Here is a 19142-nt window from a genome sequence, read left to right as displayed (position 1 = left end):
ATCCCCAGCAGGAAGACAACAGGTCTCCCCCTGCTGTTGCTCCCCAGAAACTGGAATTCAAAAGTACACTGCCTCCAGACATGGAGGTTCTAGCCAGCCTTCAGGACCAATTGCCTTTAATAGACCTATGCTCTTCCACAAATCTGGCTAACCCAATTTTAAAGCCGTGTGGAGAGCTGGATGCTGCATTCTTAAAGCTATGTTGTGGGTCAGTGGAAGGAAGACTGGTAGCCAGGCCTTCTGCACGCTGGCAGAACATGAGCCACTGAAGCACAGTGGCGCTCCCCAGATTCCGAGGAGGAATCAATAGATTTCTTCTTTACCAAAGCAGCTGAGTCACAAGATGGTTGGTCCAAAAGGGAATTTGGGGACATCTTGTTTTATTTTTTTAAAAAGCTGCATGGGAAAAATAAATCAGGGACCAGCAGACACCATAATTAATATGCCATAAATTTTGCTCCCTAATCCACTCTTTGGATTGAGCTCTGAAGCCACACCAACCTTTGATGCGAGACCTTAGTAAAAGGAGAGGAGGGAGGAACCACCTGGGGGTAGAAAGGTGTGGGCATGCCAAGGCTGGCCTCAGAGACCGAACCGGCCACGGGCTTTTCAAGGTTAAGGAAATCACACTCTTGAGTTTCAGGATGAGGGAAGCGAGGACTGGAAAACATTGGTGTATTAAGAGGAAAGTGTGTGAGAGAGATCCAGAACATGCAGCATAATATGCACTATATATAATATGCTAGGTGATATGCTAGCAGAAACCAAGAGGCCATTCACACAAACAAGAACCAATGTTTGGTTGTGTGGAAGCAAGTTAGGAAGAAAAGCTACCCAGGTTTTCCTACCTTGCTTTCAGACAATCTCTTCTACCCAGGTTTTCCTCCTACCTTGCTTCCACACCATGAGGCTATTCTCACGATGGGGGGTGGGAATGGGCTAAGGGAGCCCAGCCCAGTTTCCCCCCATCGTGAGAACGGCAGCTAGCCAGCCAAAGTAGCCCTCCCCTAAAATGAGATTAGCCGAGCGAGTGCTCCGCTAGCCCTGTTTTCTCATTGGTGAGGCACCGCACCACGGCAACTCACAAGGAGACCCTTCAAACGGGAGGCTACAACAAGCCTCCCGGCCTCGGGGGGTCTTCCCAGAATGTCCCACGCACTCACGCGGGGCATTCTGGGATTTCGGGGCCCCCAATCTCCACTGAGCCGGTAATCATGTGGGTGGCCACGTGTTTGGGGAAGAGTGGGTCAAGCCCGCTCTTCCCCCACAAGCCCTGCAGGCTCTCCACACAGCTCCCCATCTCGGATTTGTGGGAATGGCCTCCAAGAGTAACATGTACACAAGGCAACTGGAAGGCCAAAGGTAGGACATCAGACCCTCCCAAGAATCGGGGGGGGGGGGAGACATTTTACTTTTAAAAAATGTCTGCAAGTTCTAAGACTGGCTTTAAACATGTTTAGAAGGATGTGGCAAAGGACTGCAGAAATCTCAGCCGCTTGAGAGATGCTCAAATAAGACTCCCCGGACATCCTGCTACTACCAGACATGATCCAGGGTCATGTTTTAGCATTTACAATTAATTCAGGTCAACTAAGTTCTCGTGTCAATGCATACTGTTGCCCCCACTCTCAAATCCATCTTGCTATTCCATAATAGTCGAAAGCACAATTTTATGTATGTATGTATGTATGGCCATTAATGTGCTGGATGTTTTACACAGACTGGACCCTCTCACCAGAAATGAAAGGGGATCTCACTCTAGGAGGAAAGCAAAAGGGAAAACATTCGATTCTAGGGCCTTGAATATGAACGTGTGAATTTAATTAACAATTCAAGCCCCTTGCAAGAAGGCAAGTGCTCTCTGCTGGGAGGATCCATCTGGCCCAGCATCTCGCTGCCCACAGTAGCCAACCAGTTGCCCATACTAGGAACATAGCTGCCATATACTGAGCCAGACCCTTGGTCCATCTAGCTCAGTTTTGTCTACACAGGCTGGCAACAGCTTCTCCAAGGTTTCGAACAGGGGTCTCTCTCAGCCCCCTCTTGGAGATGCTTCCAGGGAAGGAACTTGGAACCCTTCTGCATGCAAGCAGGCAGGTGCTCTTCATAAAGAGACTCCATCTCCTAAGGGGAATACCTTACAGTGCTCCCACCCATGGTCTCCCATTCATATGCAAACCAGGGCAGAGTTTGCTTAGCAAAGGGGACAATTCATGCTTGCTAAGGACCAGCACTTCTTCCATCATTTCTCACACTGATGGCACAAAGGTCACACCCCTCGCCCACTGTATGGAACAGAGGAAGCTGCCATATACTGAGAGACTATTGGTCTATCTAGCTCAGTATTGTCTGCACAGACTGGCAGCGGCTTCTCCAAGGTTGTAGGCAGGAATCTCTCTCAGGCCTATCTTGGAGAAGCCAGGAAGGGAATGTAGGACCTTCTACTCTTCCCACAGTGGCTCCATCCCCTGAGGGGAATATCTTACAGTGCTCACACTTCTAGTCTCCCATTCAAATGCAACCAGGGCAGACTCTGCTTAGCTAAAGGGACAAGTCATGCGTGCTACCACAAGACCAGCTCTCCAACACCTGGTATTCAAGGTACACTACGTCTGCATATGGAAGTTCCACAAAGCCATCACGGCTAATGAGAGACCTACTATCCTCTATAGATTTCTCTACACCTTTAAAGTTAGTGGTCATCACCACACCCTGAAGCAGTGAAGAATGTTCTTCTCTCCTCTTAAACCTAGGTTAAGGAATTTCTGTACATAGTATCATAATCCAGCCATGCACAGACAATCCGTTACAGAAAAGTTACAGGACAACATACAGTCTGTTCTGTAACAAGAAGTGCAGAGCAGCAAATTCCACACACACAAAATCAAAACTGTGGTTAAGTGATAATAATGTTGTTTGTGAGTTACCCCATGAAGTTGACTAATTCCGGTTAAGTGCCTGGAACTCATTTGGCAACCCATGGGCATATTGCGTGGTGGTTGGTGGAACTAGAATTGTGAAGCAATGAGCCCAATCGGCAGGTTTCAAAACGTTTTCAGCTAGAACGAATGACAGAAGAATGTATAGGTTTGTTTCTAGTCTTGGCACGGACGCCGGCATGGTATTGTTACAGAACTCATCTTTGTAGTATATTTGAGAGAGCTAGAATCCACGACTCGTCAATGAACTCAAATGCAGAAGTTGGCAAGTTTTCACTCCTAACAGGATGTCCGTTTGTAAACATCTACCTCCTCTCCTCTTTCACAATTTCCTCCCAATCCAACCAGAGAGCCCCCTTTGAAATAATGCATCATCTGCTGCCTGTGCTTGGGATTCCCTGCCAAAAAAATTATAAGAAACTATAGTTAAAAACCTTAAAAAGAGAGAGAATATAGCAAGTATTGCAGAAGCAAGGCACACTAGCTTTAAAGTAGTTTGCCATCTCACTTCCGAGTACTGTTTACCCACGCCAAGCTTTTAAGGACAGGATGAGCTAAAAAGCTAAATAACGAGAACAGAGATTAGGTGCTCATCTTTTTCTACGCTTTATAGGATGACGGAGCAAGGCTAAACCCTCTAAGGCAGTAAGTGTGTTGTAGCGCATTACAGTGTCTGGCTGGGACTGATCAGGAAGGATAACTTGGGGTGGGCAACAGAATAATCCACGCCACCCAGAGGTCCTTGGAGGGAGAACAGGATGAAAATGAGCACGAGAGGGGCAATAACCTGCAAGAGGAGAGGGATGTCTGGAACATGTAAGTGACTTTGCCTGCTAACTGGGCAAAGAGGCACCTTTTAATAGACGTGGCGATTCTCTTTATTGAGCAGGGGGAGAGTAACTGGCCCTCTCCACCCCCAGCACAGGACCTCCAGTGGCTGTTGCTGGCGTCTATCTTAGGCTTCTTTTTAGATTGTGAGCCCTTTGGGGACAGGGATCCATCTTATTTATTTATTATTTCTCTGCGTAAACCAGCCTGAGCCAAGATGGATCATGGTACTGGTTCCCAAGCTTGGGTTCTCCGAGGATGCTAAACTAGCACTTGCACCACCCCTACTCACAACAGCCTTCGACATCTGGACACCCCATGTTGGGAGCCCCTAATTATGGAAATTTTCTGGACACACCACAGCTAGGCGTGCTCTGACGTCACACGCCTTATCTAGAATCCTCCTAGTCCAGACTAGATTCTTGTTCCCCCAAGACCCCCACAGAGGACACAATGGCAGCATCTCTCCTCTTTTGCTGCCTGTATCCCAGCAATTAGGATCCAGTGGCACACTGATGCCCAACAGGAATGCCCCTTCCATTTACCCATGACTAAGTAGCCGTTGATAGAACTGGGCCCCATAGGTCTGCCCCCCTTTCCAAGTCATCTGATCAGCAAGATGCAAGTGGGACCCTCAGGAAGCAGCAAACTTGGTTGCGTTTAATCACCACACAAAATTCACTGTTAGCTTAAGCTGCACTGCTGCCCTAAGGCGGCTTCAGCGCAGCCCTCCCCCCCGTTCATCTGAATCCATGTTTCCACGTGTGCCCCCAAGCCAAAGAACACTCAGCTTTAAACCAACTTTGTGACTTTTTTTTATTGATGGGCGACAACTTTATACTCCTAGATATCACTAGACTGTGTACACTTAGGAACTCAACATTATAGGAGAGCAGACAGCAAAATTAAACAAAGCAGACCAAAAGAAATATCAACCTTCATTATTTTGCCCATTTTGTTTTAAAATCCCATGTACACAGAAGCATAAATGCAGTATTGAAATCTCTTAATAGCAATAAAGTTACAATCACCCATCTATATAGACTAACATCTTAACTCCAAGTATTTTGATCTGCAATGTGTACTTAAGCAGTTTCTCATCGCACAATTATTAAAATGTGTATTTCTCCCTACCAGGAACCAGCAACTCTGTATATCATGCCTCTTTTTTTTTGGTAGGTTATTTTTTTTCTTTTTAAAGGAGGAACATACTTTTTTCTTAATAAGACACTGGCTCATATTTTACCATTTATAAAAAAAACTAGTGTTGGGGGAAGATGTAGAGTATTTTTTTTTAAAAGTTTTTTATTTAAGTAAAGATAAAACATTTTCACAGAAATCTACAAGTTCTGTTGCTGGTGCAGGGCAAATTCTACGATGCAATTAGAAAGTGGGAATCAGCTGCAACCCCCCTTTTTTTTTCAATCTCTTAGGATTCAGCATTAACACAAAAAATACTCTGTGTGTGATTCGTGAGACAGTCTTTCAAACCCCAAACACCTCATTGGGCAAAGTCAGCAACACCAACTGGGTGGTTCACAAACCCCAAAAAGGTAGTTTTCCTTTCACTCTATTCCATAGTTGTAAAGGGGGGGGGTGGAGAAGGGGGGAAGGATTCACTCGGAAGAGCATGGGGTGGGGGAGGGAGGAGTTAGAGAGACTTGGTGTTCTAGAAAGCAGGAAATCTGGCAAACAGCAGAAGGAGGGGAGGCTTCAAAGCAGGTCAACTCGGCGATAGTACAGGAGGTAGGCTGTGCGCTCAGCAGACGGCTTCACCACCTGGTACTGTGTGATCACCTTGACGGCCTGGTCGTCTATGCGCAGCCAGCCGTTGAGGCCGATCTGGAAGACGTCGGTTGTATAATGTCCACCAGTTGCGCTGTTCCCATGATGGTAAACAACTGCCAGGACACAGAAAGCCACACGATGGAGACACAAGGACACAAGACTAGACCAACACGTTTTGGCGGCGGGCGCTGGTTTGCTCAGGAGGGTATGACTTAGACCACAACCTCAATGTGTCAATATTCAGGGGTCCACAAATACCAGACTAAAACTGTGGAAGTCAAAAGATTTGGAAGCCCACATCGGAATTCCTCCCCGCTCTACCCAATCGTGGGGCAATTGGCCCAGGCAATATGGGCATGGGGATTTGGCATGGGGAAAGCTGTGTGGCTGCGGCGAATCTCATGAGCGTCCAGGTCGGGGTGAGAGTGACATACAGGAGGCTGGCACCAAGGGCTGGTAAGAGGCACAGGGATATCTGGGGCCTAGGCATTTAAATACTTTAAAAGAATCTAAAGAACCCCCACCCCCCACACTGCTTGGGACAAGTGCCCCACGAGTGACTGCCCCCTTGTAGTGGGGGGCAGGAATTTTGATGTGGGCTTCCACATCTTCCAACTTGAACTGTATTAACCTGGACTGGCTTACCAGCTGGACTGGAATTGTCCATGCCACCAAACACTATGCTCCTACCATTTCATATGCAGGTTGGCTTCAGGGAAAGAGAGACAAGGATTTGTCTTATTTGCACTAGAGTACGGAAAACTTAAGAAACCATGCAACAGACTCATTTATTTCCAGAACTGCCACACAAATGAGTCTGTCAGAAGTTGCTGGCATCAAGTTTTAAGAAGGAAGGGAGTCTCCCCCCCCCAACTTTTTACCACTGTCTCCCCTCCCCTACATCCCAGGTAGCAAGTTGGGGAGCCTCCCTCCATGTTAATCATCTCCCTAGTCCCTCAAACAGGCTCTAAATTCCACAAGATTAACTGCATGTTTTGCAGTCAGCAGTGGGAAGTGCTGAGTAAATGGGGACCAATTCCAAACAGTCTCATTCTTGATTTGCACAGTATATTCCAACTGCAGGATTAAAAAAAAAATTCCTTGGATGCATAATTACACAGATTAGGCAATAAAGAAGCACTGGCTTTAAGAGGAATGCCAGTGTTGTGAAGACACCAAGAACTTTAGAAGTAATTACCTTGAGATGAATGCATACATACCTGCAAAGAGCCGGTAGGTTCTTTGGCCTTTAAAAATCTTACTTTTGACCCCAGGTGACAGCAGCTCTGAAACACACATACATTTCATCTTTTGTATTATTAGACTATTGGTGTGTGAGCCCAGCACAACAACAAAAGAACTATTGAAAGCTCAGTCTGCACATAGTAGCTCTTCTATTCTAGGGCAATGGCTCTAGATGTATGCCCTTGTTTGGAGAGAAGGCCAGCTCCCAGAGAGACACAAGCCTCCCTTTGATCTCTCCCAAGGTGGGGTTTCATTGGGCCTGGATTCCTGCCAAAACTCCGGCTGTAACACAGGAGAGTAATTGCAGGTAAGGAGTTTTGTAATGAACCAAGTTAGGCTAGAACCGACACCTTTAAAGTATTGCAAGTGTTTACTGGTCAGGATATGGGTTAGTTTCACTTAATGATCCAGAGCTGATTATTGCAAGAAGTTAAAAATCACAGGGATTCTTGGTTTTTGGAAGCTGTAATTACAGGCCACGGGATAGAGAAGGGGGGAAAAGGTACCAAGCTTGACAAAAATGCATTCAGTTTGAGTCAACTGTTACAAAAAACCTTTGTTGTAAGAGACAAAGAAGAAGAATCTATGTTCTAGTTTTTGAAGTGTGTGTAATTACATAAGTTAATGGTTACAGTAATAAACAGGTTCTGTATCTGGAAGCCATCTTATTTTCTGTGTAATTCTTTCAAATTCCAGGAAACCTGAGGGGAACTAAGTCAACTTATTCATGAACTATAGAATAGCATAATAATCACCTCCCTCCTGATATCATCTAGCAACTGTGTGTTTCTCCATCTCCCCCCAACAAACACATTTTTGGGTCTTGTCTCATTTCTTTCCACTCTCTTTTAGCCCTTCTTGGAAGCAGGATGTTGCAGAGTGTATGTGTGCCTCCAAGCGCTTCATACAGTGGCCCAGCACACATCTGGTGGGTCACTGTATGAAACAGGGTGCTGGACTGGATGGGCCTTGGGCCTGATCCAGCAGGGCTGTTATATCCCCGAGATGGGGTAAATAAGTGTATTAATACCAATTATTTCTTTGCATGCCTTTTTGGCATGTGTGCACTTAAAGATAACCCAGTACACTTAACTACAAAAAGACAGTGTTCAGAAGATTCACCTTTACTTATTTCCAGGTCAACGGGATATTCAATATTTTTAATGAGTTTCTGGCACCCCCCAGTTTTCTCATAGACAAATCGCTTGAGGTGCAGGACAAGAACTGGAGGGAGTTCTTCGAGCGTTACTCTGCGGCTGATCTCCACCTAGAAGGGAGAAAACTGAATGTGAACTAAGCCTCCACTTCTGCCACCAAACATCTATTAAGATGTGCCCGGGACCAGAAATGGAGATCGTCCTTGGAATCAGTCTGATGGACACATATTCCTCTCATTGTTCCACATGTGTTAGTGTAAGAATTCCACCATGGAAAGGAAAATTATGTTAGGCAATAAGTGTGTGTGGTTTTTTTTAAAAGCACTATGTCTGAACTATGAAAAAAATCTGATTTCGCCTGCAATCCTAAACACACTCACTACCCCAACAAGTTCCACTATCCCTTACTCTTTATTTCTGAGTACAAACACATAGATCTATTGTTCATGTCACAGCAATTTTCAGTACAAAATAGAAACTATTTCTGCTTAGACGCCAAGGCATTCAACTAGAACTAAAAATTGGTACAATTCATCTCTTGAGCTTCAGTTCTGTATTATACCAGAAATACCAGGTACATTAGCTAAGAAAAACTGTGTTAATGGCTGCTAGAATAGAGGACTGTGTCCATCATGCTTTCAGGGAACAGAGAAATGTCATCTGAAATGTGTGTACTCTCTTCCCAGACGAGACACTGAAATATAAGCCAGACCAGACTTGCACCTCAAGTGAACACCCATTCCTTCTAGGAGCCATAACTGAACATTTGGGTGGGTTAAGTAAAAAGGAGACTAAAACCATATATGTACCAGAAACCTAAAAAGTGAGTGGCTGGCCAAACAAAACCCGTGTGGTGAACCCCAAAGAGTTTGCACGACGCACTTCCCTCCCATACAAGGAGGCCTTTCAGACAACCAAAACCATGTTCTCCCACCTTCACTCCCACACAACATGTCAGACACAAAATCCAGACAGACCTCGTTTGCTGTTTTTCCCTCCCCCCAAGGCCCAAGCAGCAGGGTCAAGCCAATTTATATCTATGTTGTGGTGAACTCTTGTTTGCAAAGATTTCCTGTGCTTCCTGCATGAAGACTTTTTAAAACACAAAGGATCGTCTGATTATCAGTGCACAGCAGTGGAAAATACCATTAAGCACAGATTAATTCTACAGTAAATGCAATGCTTTGATAGCAGCATCTTTGGTTACTTATAGAGCTCTCTCTTCTAATACAACAATGTGCTACCCATTAGCAAGACTATCTTCCACAAGGACATTACCAGGAATAGGCTGGGGAAACCTCAGTTTCGGAAGAAAAACAGCCAAGTGAATCAGCCTGTAGGATGAAGCAGGATGGTGACCAATGCTTCTGTCACAGACAAGAAGTGACCAAGACTTACACAGAATCCTGCATTTCCAAATGACAACTAATGACTACCGTATTTACCTGAATAGAAGGTGGCCTTGAATTTAAGATGCTTTAAAACAGTGTTTCTCAACCGCCGGTCCGCAGAACAGTGCTGATCTGTGAGGTGTTGGGTACTGGTCCGTGAGGCAGCACTAATAAAAATCACTCCTCCCCCCCCACCAAAAAAACCCACCAATTTTGGGCTGGCGAAGGCCGTCACTGGGAGCTCTCTGAAGCTCATTTCCAGGCAGCCCTCACTGCTGGATAATGTTCATTTTGAGGAAGCGAAATGAACGTTATCCAGCAGCGAGGGCTGCCTGCCTAGAAATGAGCTCTGGAGAGCTTGCCTGGGCTGCGTGGACCCTGGGCCCCATCCCCTTTCCAAATGACATCACTGGGGTAGGGGTGGCGGCGGGGGTGTGTGTGTGTGACCCCTTTACTAACTGCTGGTCCGGGAAACTGCACACCAAGAATGTACCAGTCCATGACTCCAAAATCGTTGAGAAACACTGCTTTAAAAGATAGAGGTTAAATACAGGTTATACCTGTATTTACCCAAAAGAAAGAGGACTCAGAATTCAAGATGACCCCTCTATATTTAACAGGAAAGAACTGGAGAAAAACCTCATCTTGGATTTCAGTAAATACAGTACTGTATAAAGGACGGCAGCACAACAAGGATCGCGGGAGCTGCGCAATCCGCTCTATGATGTACTCTTCCAGTAATCTGACATTAGTTGCCTTGATTATGGCTGTGCTCAACTGGCAATCAGCCTACAGTGCTGCGATCCTATCAATGCAGGAGCTTACATTCGTTCCCCCCCCAAGATTTTCCAAGTCAGAAACATCTTGCCTTAACAAGCGAGCTCCATCCCAAAACACCACATTCTACTCAACAGATGATGTCCTTGTGCTATGAACATGTCCTGGAGGTCCATAGCTCAGTGGCCGAGCATCAGCATTGCACACAGGATGTCTCAGATCACACAGGAAGTTACCTTATACCAAGTCAGACCATCTAACTCCGTATTGTCTACACAAGGGCTGGGCAGACTTGGCCCTCCAAGCTGCTGTCGAACGACAACTCCCATCACCCCCAGCCACAATAAATGGATCTGGATGATGGGAACTGTAGTTCAACAACAGCTGGAAGGCCATGTTTGCCCACCCCTGGTCTACACTGAGTGGCAGCAGCTCTTCAGAGTTCTAGGTGGGGACTTTCCCAGACATACTTGGGAGATGCTGCCAGCGATTTAACCTGGGATCTACTGCATGTAAAGGAGATGATCTGCCATTGAACTACAGCCCCACTCCCAAAGGGTCTCCCATCCAGGCGATGACCACACAAAGAGCTGCTTAACTTCAGCAAGGCGGCTGTATCATGTGCCTTCGGACCATGCTCTGTGATTCTGGAGAGCTGCTGCTGAGCAACAATACTGAACCAGATGGACCAGTGGCCCGACTCAGTGTAGAACAGTCTCAAGTGGCCATATAAACCGTGGCTACCAATTAAGAGGTCGCATTTGATTGCAAAAAGGTTAGGCAGTGGAGAAAGAACATACCTCCTGCTTGGTTTTTGTGGTGTAACCCTGGACAGACTCTCTTGCCACCAAGCTTTCCAGCGCATCCTGGACCGTGCGTATCTTTTCAGACTGGATATCCAACTGCAGAGTGAAAAAGGGCTGCAGAGTTGCAGACTCCTTTGAACTCTGTTGGTAAACGACAGACCTAAAGAAACGAGGACGAGTTCAAAGTGACGCTTATGAAAGCACGATCCAAAATTTAACCCTTGGGAAAGGACTGCTAATGAAGCTGTGGTGAAATACACTTTCACACCCATCTGCTTAATATGGTGCAGAGGCCTATAAAAGGCCATCCGACTCAAACTGTGGCAAGTCTTCAATTCACTTTTTGTGTATGAAAACAGACTTACTAATAAAGAAAAATGAAGAGGCTAACACATTAATGGGATAAAAGGTGCTAGTCCCACCTGTTTTTTAAAGAATAAAATTACATGGAAAGTCTATTTTTGATGCTTTTTTGGTAGACTGCTACTAGACCACTCCCATCCCCACCCTCTGCCATACAAGAGAAAGCTTTCCAACATGGGATCTTGTTTCTGCGGTGACCTACTTTGTAGAGTGAATTGGCCAGGCGTGGCAGAAAGCAGACAACATATGTGGGATTGGATCTTTGTGGTTCTCCTTTCAGTGAGCAATTCCTTTTTATTAAAAAAAAATAGGAACCTCTCAATTTCATCTTGCTTCCTTTGGATGTGAATGGAGGACACCATGTTCACCATCAACAAATTATTAGCAGATTAAACACACAAAGGAGAAGCCTTTGAAGTCTGTCCAATTGATCTTTTTAAGTCATCAATATTCTGTCACACCTGAGTGGCAATAAAGATATGCTCATCAAGCTGGCACTAAGGGAGGTTTTTCCTTATAGGAGTGTCCTTATATCAGTATTTTGAATGTACTTTTGTGAGCAGCAGAATTCTATTCGTGAACATCAAGTTCCTTCAGAATGAGTTTTATAGTCACAGCAACTCTTCCTTGGGGAGAGAGGAACAACTATGAAAATGGAAGTGTGTTATTTTTCCACCAGAAGTGCAGCCCAGATTGGAAAAAGCATTGGTTCCATCAACCTACTCTCCAACCAAGTCACACTTGCAGAACCTGGTCTCAAAGCTATGGGCCCCTTGGAATAAGGACATGCTCTCCCCATTCCAGGTAAAGCAATCTGCACAGAGATTTATAAATAGTGCTATATAAACAATAACTACGCCATGCAACTTTTAGGCTAACCCTAAAAATCAATGCTAAATTTTATTTTTTCTTTAAAGGAAAGAATTTCATTGTGATGATATTTAGTAAAGACATTTTTCCCCCCATGGCTGGGTAAGCAACCAATTTAACAGAAAATGCCTTGGATAATACACTATGTGTAACCCTTCCACACATGGATGCAATGCCCACATAGAGAGGGATCCCCATCGTGCAGAAGGCCTTGAAGGCACTAGATGTCAGGAGTCAGGTGACCTGAAGGACCACCTCCATCCGGATGTACCTGCAGAAACCCTTTGACTGGCCTTGGAGGCTCTGCAATCAGGGCCAATGCAGCTGACTCGAAGGTTGGTGAGTACCCCATGGAAGGGCTTTACAGTGGTGGGGACTCCGTTGTGAAATGCCCTCCACTGGGAGGGGAGATCTCACAGATCCCCTCTTCCCAAACTTAGGCAGGTGATGAAATCTTTATTTAAACAGGCACCTGGGGTTTAATACTATTGCCTCTGCTGTTCTACTGCAGACAATACCGGTTTCATTTAAAAGCAGTGGTTGGCCAGGGCAGGGCGAGAGAAAACGCAGCTAGGAGTTAAGAAAGGGAGCACATTTCTCTCCCCTATAAACACACTTCTGTTGTTCTATTAAAAGTAATTAAAATGCACTGCACCTTATGTGGCCGCCAAATATATCCGTGATGGGCGTCTGGATGAAATCTGCCTGCCGAGTAACAGAGGACTTGTTGCGTGGTCCAACTTGCTCCCATTCGTCCTCGCTGCCTCCGCCTTGCTCCTCTTGTTCCTCCTCTTCATTCACAGGCTGTGTCTCTGGGCCGTTGGAAACTGCAAGTTCTTAAGAAAAGAGAAAGAAAGCACATGTTTTCACCTAGATGTACATGACCTCCAAATTCCTCTTGAAAAGGAGATTCCTGGTGTAGACAATGGTTTGGAAGTTAACAGCAGCCTGATGTGTCAAGAAGGTTTTCATGCAATGAGACTGACTTACAGGCAGTCCACTATAAAAAGGATTTTCTGGAATAGTAGGCTAAACAGCAAAATCAGAGTGTTAGCTCAATGGTCCCGACTCGTTCTTTCACTTAAATAGGGGCCAATGCTGCAGACATAACACTTAATCATGGCTAAGACCTCAAGACACACAGCAAAACCACCGTTTAGCTTACCAAAGCTCCCCCCACTACGAGGGTGGATACCAGTGAGGAAACACTTTGCAAACAGAGGCCGGAAAGGTGAAAAAACTGCCTTAACTATTTTTCAAGTGAAGTTTTATTGTCAATGGGCTATGAAAAAGCAAGGAGAATATTTGTGCAACATTTGATAGATTTAGATCTCCAAGAGGATATAGCCAGTTCACCAAGAGATATTTTTCTTAGCAGTGGTTCTCCTCTGCTAAGACCTGCTAGATATTTATATTCCATCACGGTCCCCAACTAAGAACCTTGACATTAGTTAGATTTAATATTTCACCTACAGCTGTTCTTGAAGGCAAGGTTTCTTATGGGGCGGGCTTGCCCGTGTGGAGCTGGGGTTGTTGAATCTTCTGTTCATGTTCTATTGTACTGCCTGTATTACAGAGACGCTTGAGCTTGATTAGTCTTACCATTGCTGTCAAAATATCCAGGGCACTTGGTTGCTTTCTATTTGCAAATTTTATTGTCTGATAATATTGAGGCCATTTCTTTAAATGTTGCAAAATATTGTTTTGCTGTCTGCAAGCTATGCTTGAGTTAGCGGGACTGTCATTATTTTAAGCTTTCTTAAAGTTTTAGATGATTGTTTGGCATCTATTGCTGTTATTATTGTCTGGTTACTGAATGTATTTTTAAAATAATAGTATCTGATCCTTGATCGTAAAATAAATCTGCCCTAACTATGATCTGCTCACAGCAGGTGTAATGCTTAAAATAATGGCTAGTGCAAGCCATGGCTTGCAAAACTCAACCCACTGTTCTACAAGCTGGCTTGAGATAAATCCATTAACCATGGTTTAGGCAGCTTAGGCATTACATATAGCAGATCTATGCATCTAAAAATTAAAAAACCCTTACTTTCACTGTGAGGAGATAGCAATTTCTTCAAAATCAGCATTTCCTCATGCAGGCCATTTAGAATAAATCCCAGGTACTCTTCAGCATCTTCTTGCCTGCCCTGAAAGAAGCATTTGGCATTTTAAAATACTTATTAGTCCCTCATTCCCCATCACCAGGAAGTTTCCAAACTGATTCAAAATCTACATGATCCAGTACCAGCATTAAATTCAGATCAGCCTCACTCTCCACTGTACTCCAAAACTGCTTTTTAAACTCAATGAGTGTTAACCCCCCCAAAAAAAACATGAATAAGCATTTGGGGAATCTAGTGCAAGATCTGCCATATAACAGATGCCAGAACGTTTTATCGTCTATCAATCCAATGAGTCTTCAGCAGGTCTTGCTCCAAATGCCCAAACTGCTTTTTACCCAGGTAGTTTAAGCAGCAGTTTTGTTTTTTGTGGGTTTTTTGGGGGGTGGGTGGATGGGGGGGGCAGTGTTTGTTAAAGAGCACTGCTGATAAGGAAATCGACATAATCTCTGCCAACACACCAAGAAGCTGAAAACAGGAAATGCTGGTTTTACTAATCCTAGCTTTAGGTAAAGTTTAGCAACTGATCATGGTTTCACTCCTGATTGGACCCACGAGGACCAAAACTCACTTCCACATAGTTAAATCTCATTAGAAAAGCATGCCAAGACCATCCATTTCCCAAGGTTTGGGAGGAATAAAAATATTGGCCCCTTGACATTTTATGTCCTTGCTGCATGGAAGAAGCATTCTGCATCTGACAGATACAACAAACCTATTCATTTTATTCTGAACACCACATTAGACTTCTCCTTGAACAGAGGTTCTCTGGCATGTCTGACAGTATTTGGGATGCTCTTCATACAGTGAAGGGTTACCCAAGAATTAAAACGGTAGTAGCTCCAGCACTATAGTAATACTACAAACTCTGCTTCTAGAGAGAGACTGACAAAATACACAGAGAAAGCAGCATCTTAAAAGATCCAGTCCTCACCTTTTCCGACAGGCTTGACTTGATAACTGTCAGCAATCTATAGATGTACGTTGGTTCAAAGGCAGCCCCAGGCCGGATGTCTCTTGCAATTTTATCACCCAATGCTGGAGGCAAAGAGAAGAGCGGGGAGGGCAACCCAGGATTACTGAGACAGCAACTTCTAAGGGCGGCTTTTCAAGCACACGACTCGAGAGGCGTGAGGCTCCATTTCTAGTATAGATTTCAAATTACTTCTACCCTTTTCTCAATGTTGTGCCATGGTGACGTTTCTGCAGCCCCAATCCCAATCCGGGGTGGGGAGGAGGAGGAGACAAACTTGCCACATTCAATGAAGAGCAGGCAGGGCAATTACACAAGGGATGGGGCTGTAGTTCAGTGGTAGGGCCTCTGCTTGTTTACAGAAGGTCCCAGGTTTAATCCCTGGCAGCATCGCCAAATAGGACTGGGAGAGATTTCTGCCTGAAACCTTGAGCTCTGCTGCCAGACAGTATAGACCAGGGATTCTCAACGTGTGGGTCTCCAGATGTAATTGGACTTCAACTCCCATAATTCCCAACCAAAGGCCGCTGGGGCTGGGGATTATGGGAGTTGAAGTCCACCAACCTCTGGGGACCCACACGTTGAGAAACCCTGGTATAGACAATGCTGAGCTAGATGGACTAAGGGCCTGACTCAGTATAAGGCAGCTTCCTATGTTCTTAATCAAGCCTGTTCAACTTTGGCCCTCCTGCAGATGTTGGCCTAGAACTCCCATAATCTCTGGCTATTGGCCACTGTGGCTGGGGATTCTGGGAGTTGTGTCCAAAAACAGCTGGGTGCCCAATTTGAGCAGGCCTGCTCTTAATTCTGGAGTCAATTTGCTCTTTCTTATCTCGGCATACAAATATATTTTCAATGCTGTAAAATGCCATCAACTCAGTGATAGTAAATACAAACAGAAAATCTACAGGGGGGTCAGACAGAAGAAAGTTCTAGGAAACAAACCCAAGCCAATGGATCACCAGAAAAGACAACAGTGACTATCTGTTGTCAGTCAGGAAAGACTGTGGTAGCAGATCAAATTTAAGGAACAGTGGATGAATGAATGCAAATCCCCACTCCACCAAAATGTGGAGGGCAAGGGAAGAGGACAGTCTAAACCAGCACAGAAACAGCTATGACTGATCTTAAAAAAGCAGTACCATACGTAAGCACTCTTCCTCAAGCCAAGAACTAATTTTAGGCAGATGCCCCAAAGGTGATGTATGCCATTTACTACAGAAAGGCCCTTTATGATGCATTATGTAACACCAGCTTCTTACTGCAAGCCCATCTGTATGGCAGAAGCACCAAGAAGCCATGCAGTCTTGTACAAAGACTGCATTCAGCTCCTCCGCCATACAAATGTGTGACCAGACAGCACTTGATATTTCTACCCACCTTGTTTTGCCTTCGGAGGCACCGGCATGTTTGTAAACTCATTCATTAGGCGGACACTGAAGCGTAACAAAAAGAAATCTGGCGTCAGCTACATCCAAGACAGCAAATGTTTACCTGGTAGAACTAGCTACGTTAGCACTTAACATCTGAAATTCGCACGGTTCAGTTAGAAAGTAACTGTGTGTGCCGTTCCAGGACACAATGGCTTGCTTTTCCTCACTCTTATTAAAATCCAGTTTATAAGTGCCCAACACGCACTTGTTTTATGGGTCATTTTCCTCGGTCAATGAAATTGGGAGCCACCCTTGAAATATTTTCTGCCTTGGGGCAGAGGTGGGCAGCTTCAAGGCCACCAAATCGTGGCTTCCCAGTCTTTACTCTATGTGGATAGAGGTGATCAGGCCTCAATTCTCAGAGTACAGCAGCAGGCAAGAGAGGGACTGGAGCTCAGTGGCACAACACCTGCATTGCATACAGAAGGTCCCATATTCAACCCCCAGCATCTCCAGTTAAGACTGGGAAGGGCCCGTCTGAAGCCCTGGAGAGTTGCTGCCAGTCAGCGTAGACAATACTGACCTAGATGGACCAATGGTCAGACTCGGTGGGAGGCAGCTTCATATGCAGAGGAAGGAGGGAGCCACAATTTAGAGCAGCTATGCCAGAAACGGCTTCTGTATGCCATGCTGGATGAGAGGCTGCGGTCTCCCCAGAGCTGCAGAAAAAGGGATGCATTTCACCCTTACCCATCACAGCACACTCCCAAACCACAAAGGGGAGCGGGGAGAGCTGGGACTTGTTTTGGTCTTTACTATGCACGCCACAAAACAAGATGCCAGTTGGGTACTGCACAGGTAGTTAAATTAAGTTCAGACTAGACACCCTTAAGACTGTTGAGTGGTAGGACAGTAAGTATGCTTAGCTAGAACTTCAGTTAAAGTCAGAAGATCTCTCTAAAAGCTTCAAAATCCAGCGTCTTATGGTATCTATCAAGGATGGCCAACTTGCGGGCTCTCCAGCTGTTGGACTGCAGCGTCCATCCAGTGTTCCCTCCAAGGCGTGTCCATGCTCACAAGTTTTTTTTTTTTAATGTCCGCTCAGTCAAGTTTAGATCCTGTTGAGGTTGAATCAGGAAGACCCCATTCTGAATGCACGTGCGCACACACTCCCTTGATACTGCTGCCCAGAACAAAACTCATTCTGCACACAGATGGAAAAAAAATTAGAGGGAACACAGCAAATCATCCTCAGCCACAAAATTATTGTGGCTGGCGATGATGGGTGTTGTCCAAGAACAGCAGGAGAGCCTCAGGGTTGGCCATTTCCAACTTTTTTTTAAAAACACACAAAGCTACAATTCAAAACACAGTTTACCAGTAGTTTACTTACAAGCTGTCTATCATTGGTGTCGAAGTACACGGCCTCTGTGATTTCGAATACATTGGAATGGACTTCATTAGGTGATACATAGGAGGGCAAGCAACCAAAGCTTGCAGTGTCTACAAGTCTGCATTAAGGAGCCAGTTAATAAAGATAGCCAGATCGTTCTACATAAGCATCAATCTCTGGACAAGACACACTTCCCAATACAACAGCCATAACTCCATCCACCGGCCACCAATGCATCTTTTATAATACACCATTAATACTTGGCAAAACAGAAGTTCAAAGCGTTTAATATGGAGGTCTACAGCACCTACTCAATATAAGCAAACATTCAATTTTGGCAGCATTTCCCTCCAAAGTAAGGATACAGCGTTGATATAACACCAGTTTCCTTTATTGATCAGTCCTCGTGGTTGCAAGGATACTGGCTTATGTATTAATTTTACATTTTCCAGCAATTCTGTCAAATGAAGAACATATTGAAGCACATCAACAAAAGCCAATCCGTTTTTCAACTTTTAACACAGATCTTGTCTATCATAAACACAGAAGAGAAAAAGAGCAAAAAAGAACTTTAGCATCCTCTTGTGGCCAAAGATATGAATTTGCACATTGTTTTCTTGCTGTAAAACATTTGGTCACACTGTCCCCATGCTTACCAGTATTTCCCATTTTGTTACAGATTTACCGTATCAAAGAGGCAAACACTACAGATATTAAAAAACGCCTCAAACTATTCCTAGAAACATGCATGGCCTCAGAGTTGTCCATTTGAAATGTATACTGCTTCTAAGTCCAGGAAAACTTTATTACAAAGTTTTTATCCTGTCTTTGTACTCCACCAAAGTACTCAAGGGGTCTACCATCATTAATCAAAATCAATTCATAAACAATTTTTAAAAACCAAACAGGAGATTAAAAATACAATCAGAAGGGAGCAAAAAAGATTCAAATGACAGTCAGGTGGTCCTTGGCCCCCTGAAACAAAGAAACTAACGAAAAATCAGCCAGAAGTAAAAGACCAAGAAAGAGCAAGCCAGATTGGCCTCCTGTGGCAGGAAGCTCCACATCTAGGAGAGCCAGAACAGACACGGCTCTTGCTTATGTTCCCACCAGTCA

General features: G+C 44.8%; 1 protein-coding gene across 2 annotated transcripts in view; it reads right to left on the bottom strand.

Annotated features, from left to right (window-relative positions):
- Nucleotides 1-4558: 4558 nt before the first annotated feature.
- Nucleotides 4559-19142, bottom strand: part of USP10 (ubiquitin specific peptidase 10) — a 37245-nt gene continuing 22661 nt past the window's right edge. For both annotated transcript variants that reach the window (XM_053271165.1, XM_053271166.1), the window contains 10 exons: nt 18392-18483; nt 18027-18136; nt 16641-16696; nt 15222-15325; nt 14215-14314; nt 12820-13000; nt 10926-11091; nt 7923-8067; nt 6776-6841; nt 4559-5668 (listed from right to left, as the gene is read on the bottom strand). In XM_053271165.1, the coding sequence (XP_053127140.1) occupies nt 5481-5668; nt 6776-6841; nt 7923-8067; nt 10926-11091; nt 12820-13000; nt 14215-14314; nt 15222-15325; nt 16641-16696; nt 18027-18136; nt 18392-18483 (1208 nt within the window). In that variant the 3' untranslated portion in view covers nt 4559-5480. The remainder of the gene's footprint in view (nt 5669-6775; nt 6842-7922; nt 8068-10925; nt 11092-12819; nt 13001-14214; nt 14315-15221; nt 15326-16640; nt 16697-18026; nt 18137-18391; nt 18484-19142) is intronic.

This window comes from Hemicordylus capensis, chromosome 9, assembly GCF_027244095.1.
Source record: "Hemicordylus capensis ecotype Gifberg chromosome 9, rHemCap1.1.pri, whole genome shotgun sequence".
Taxonomy (NCBI): Eukaryota; Metazoa; Chordata; class Lepidosauria; order Squamata; family Cordylidae; genus Hemicordylus; species Hemicordylus capensis.
The sequence above is the reverse complement of the archived record's forward strand: the minus strand, read 5'-3'. Positions and strand labels throughout refer to the sequence as shown.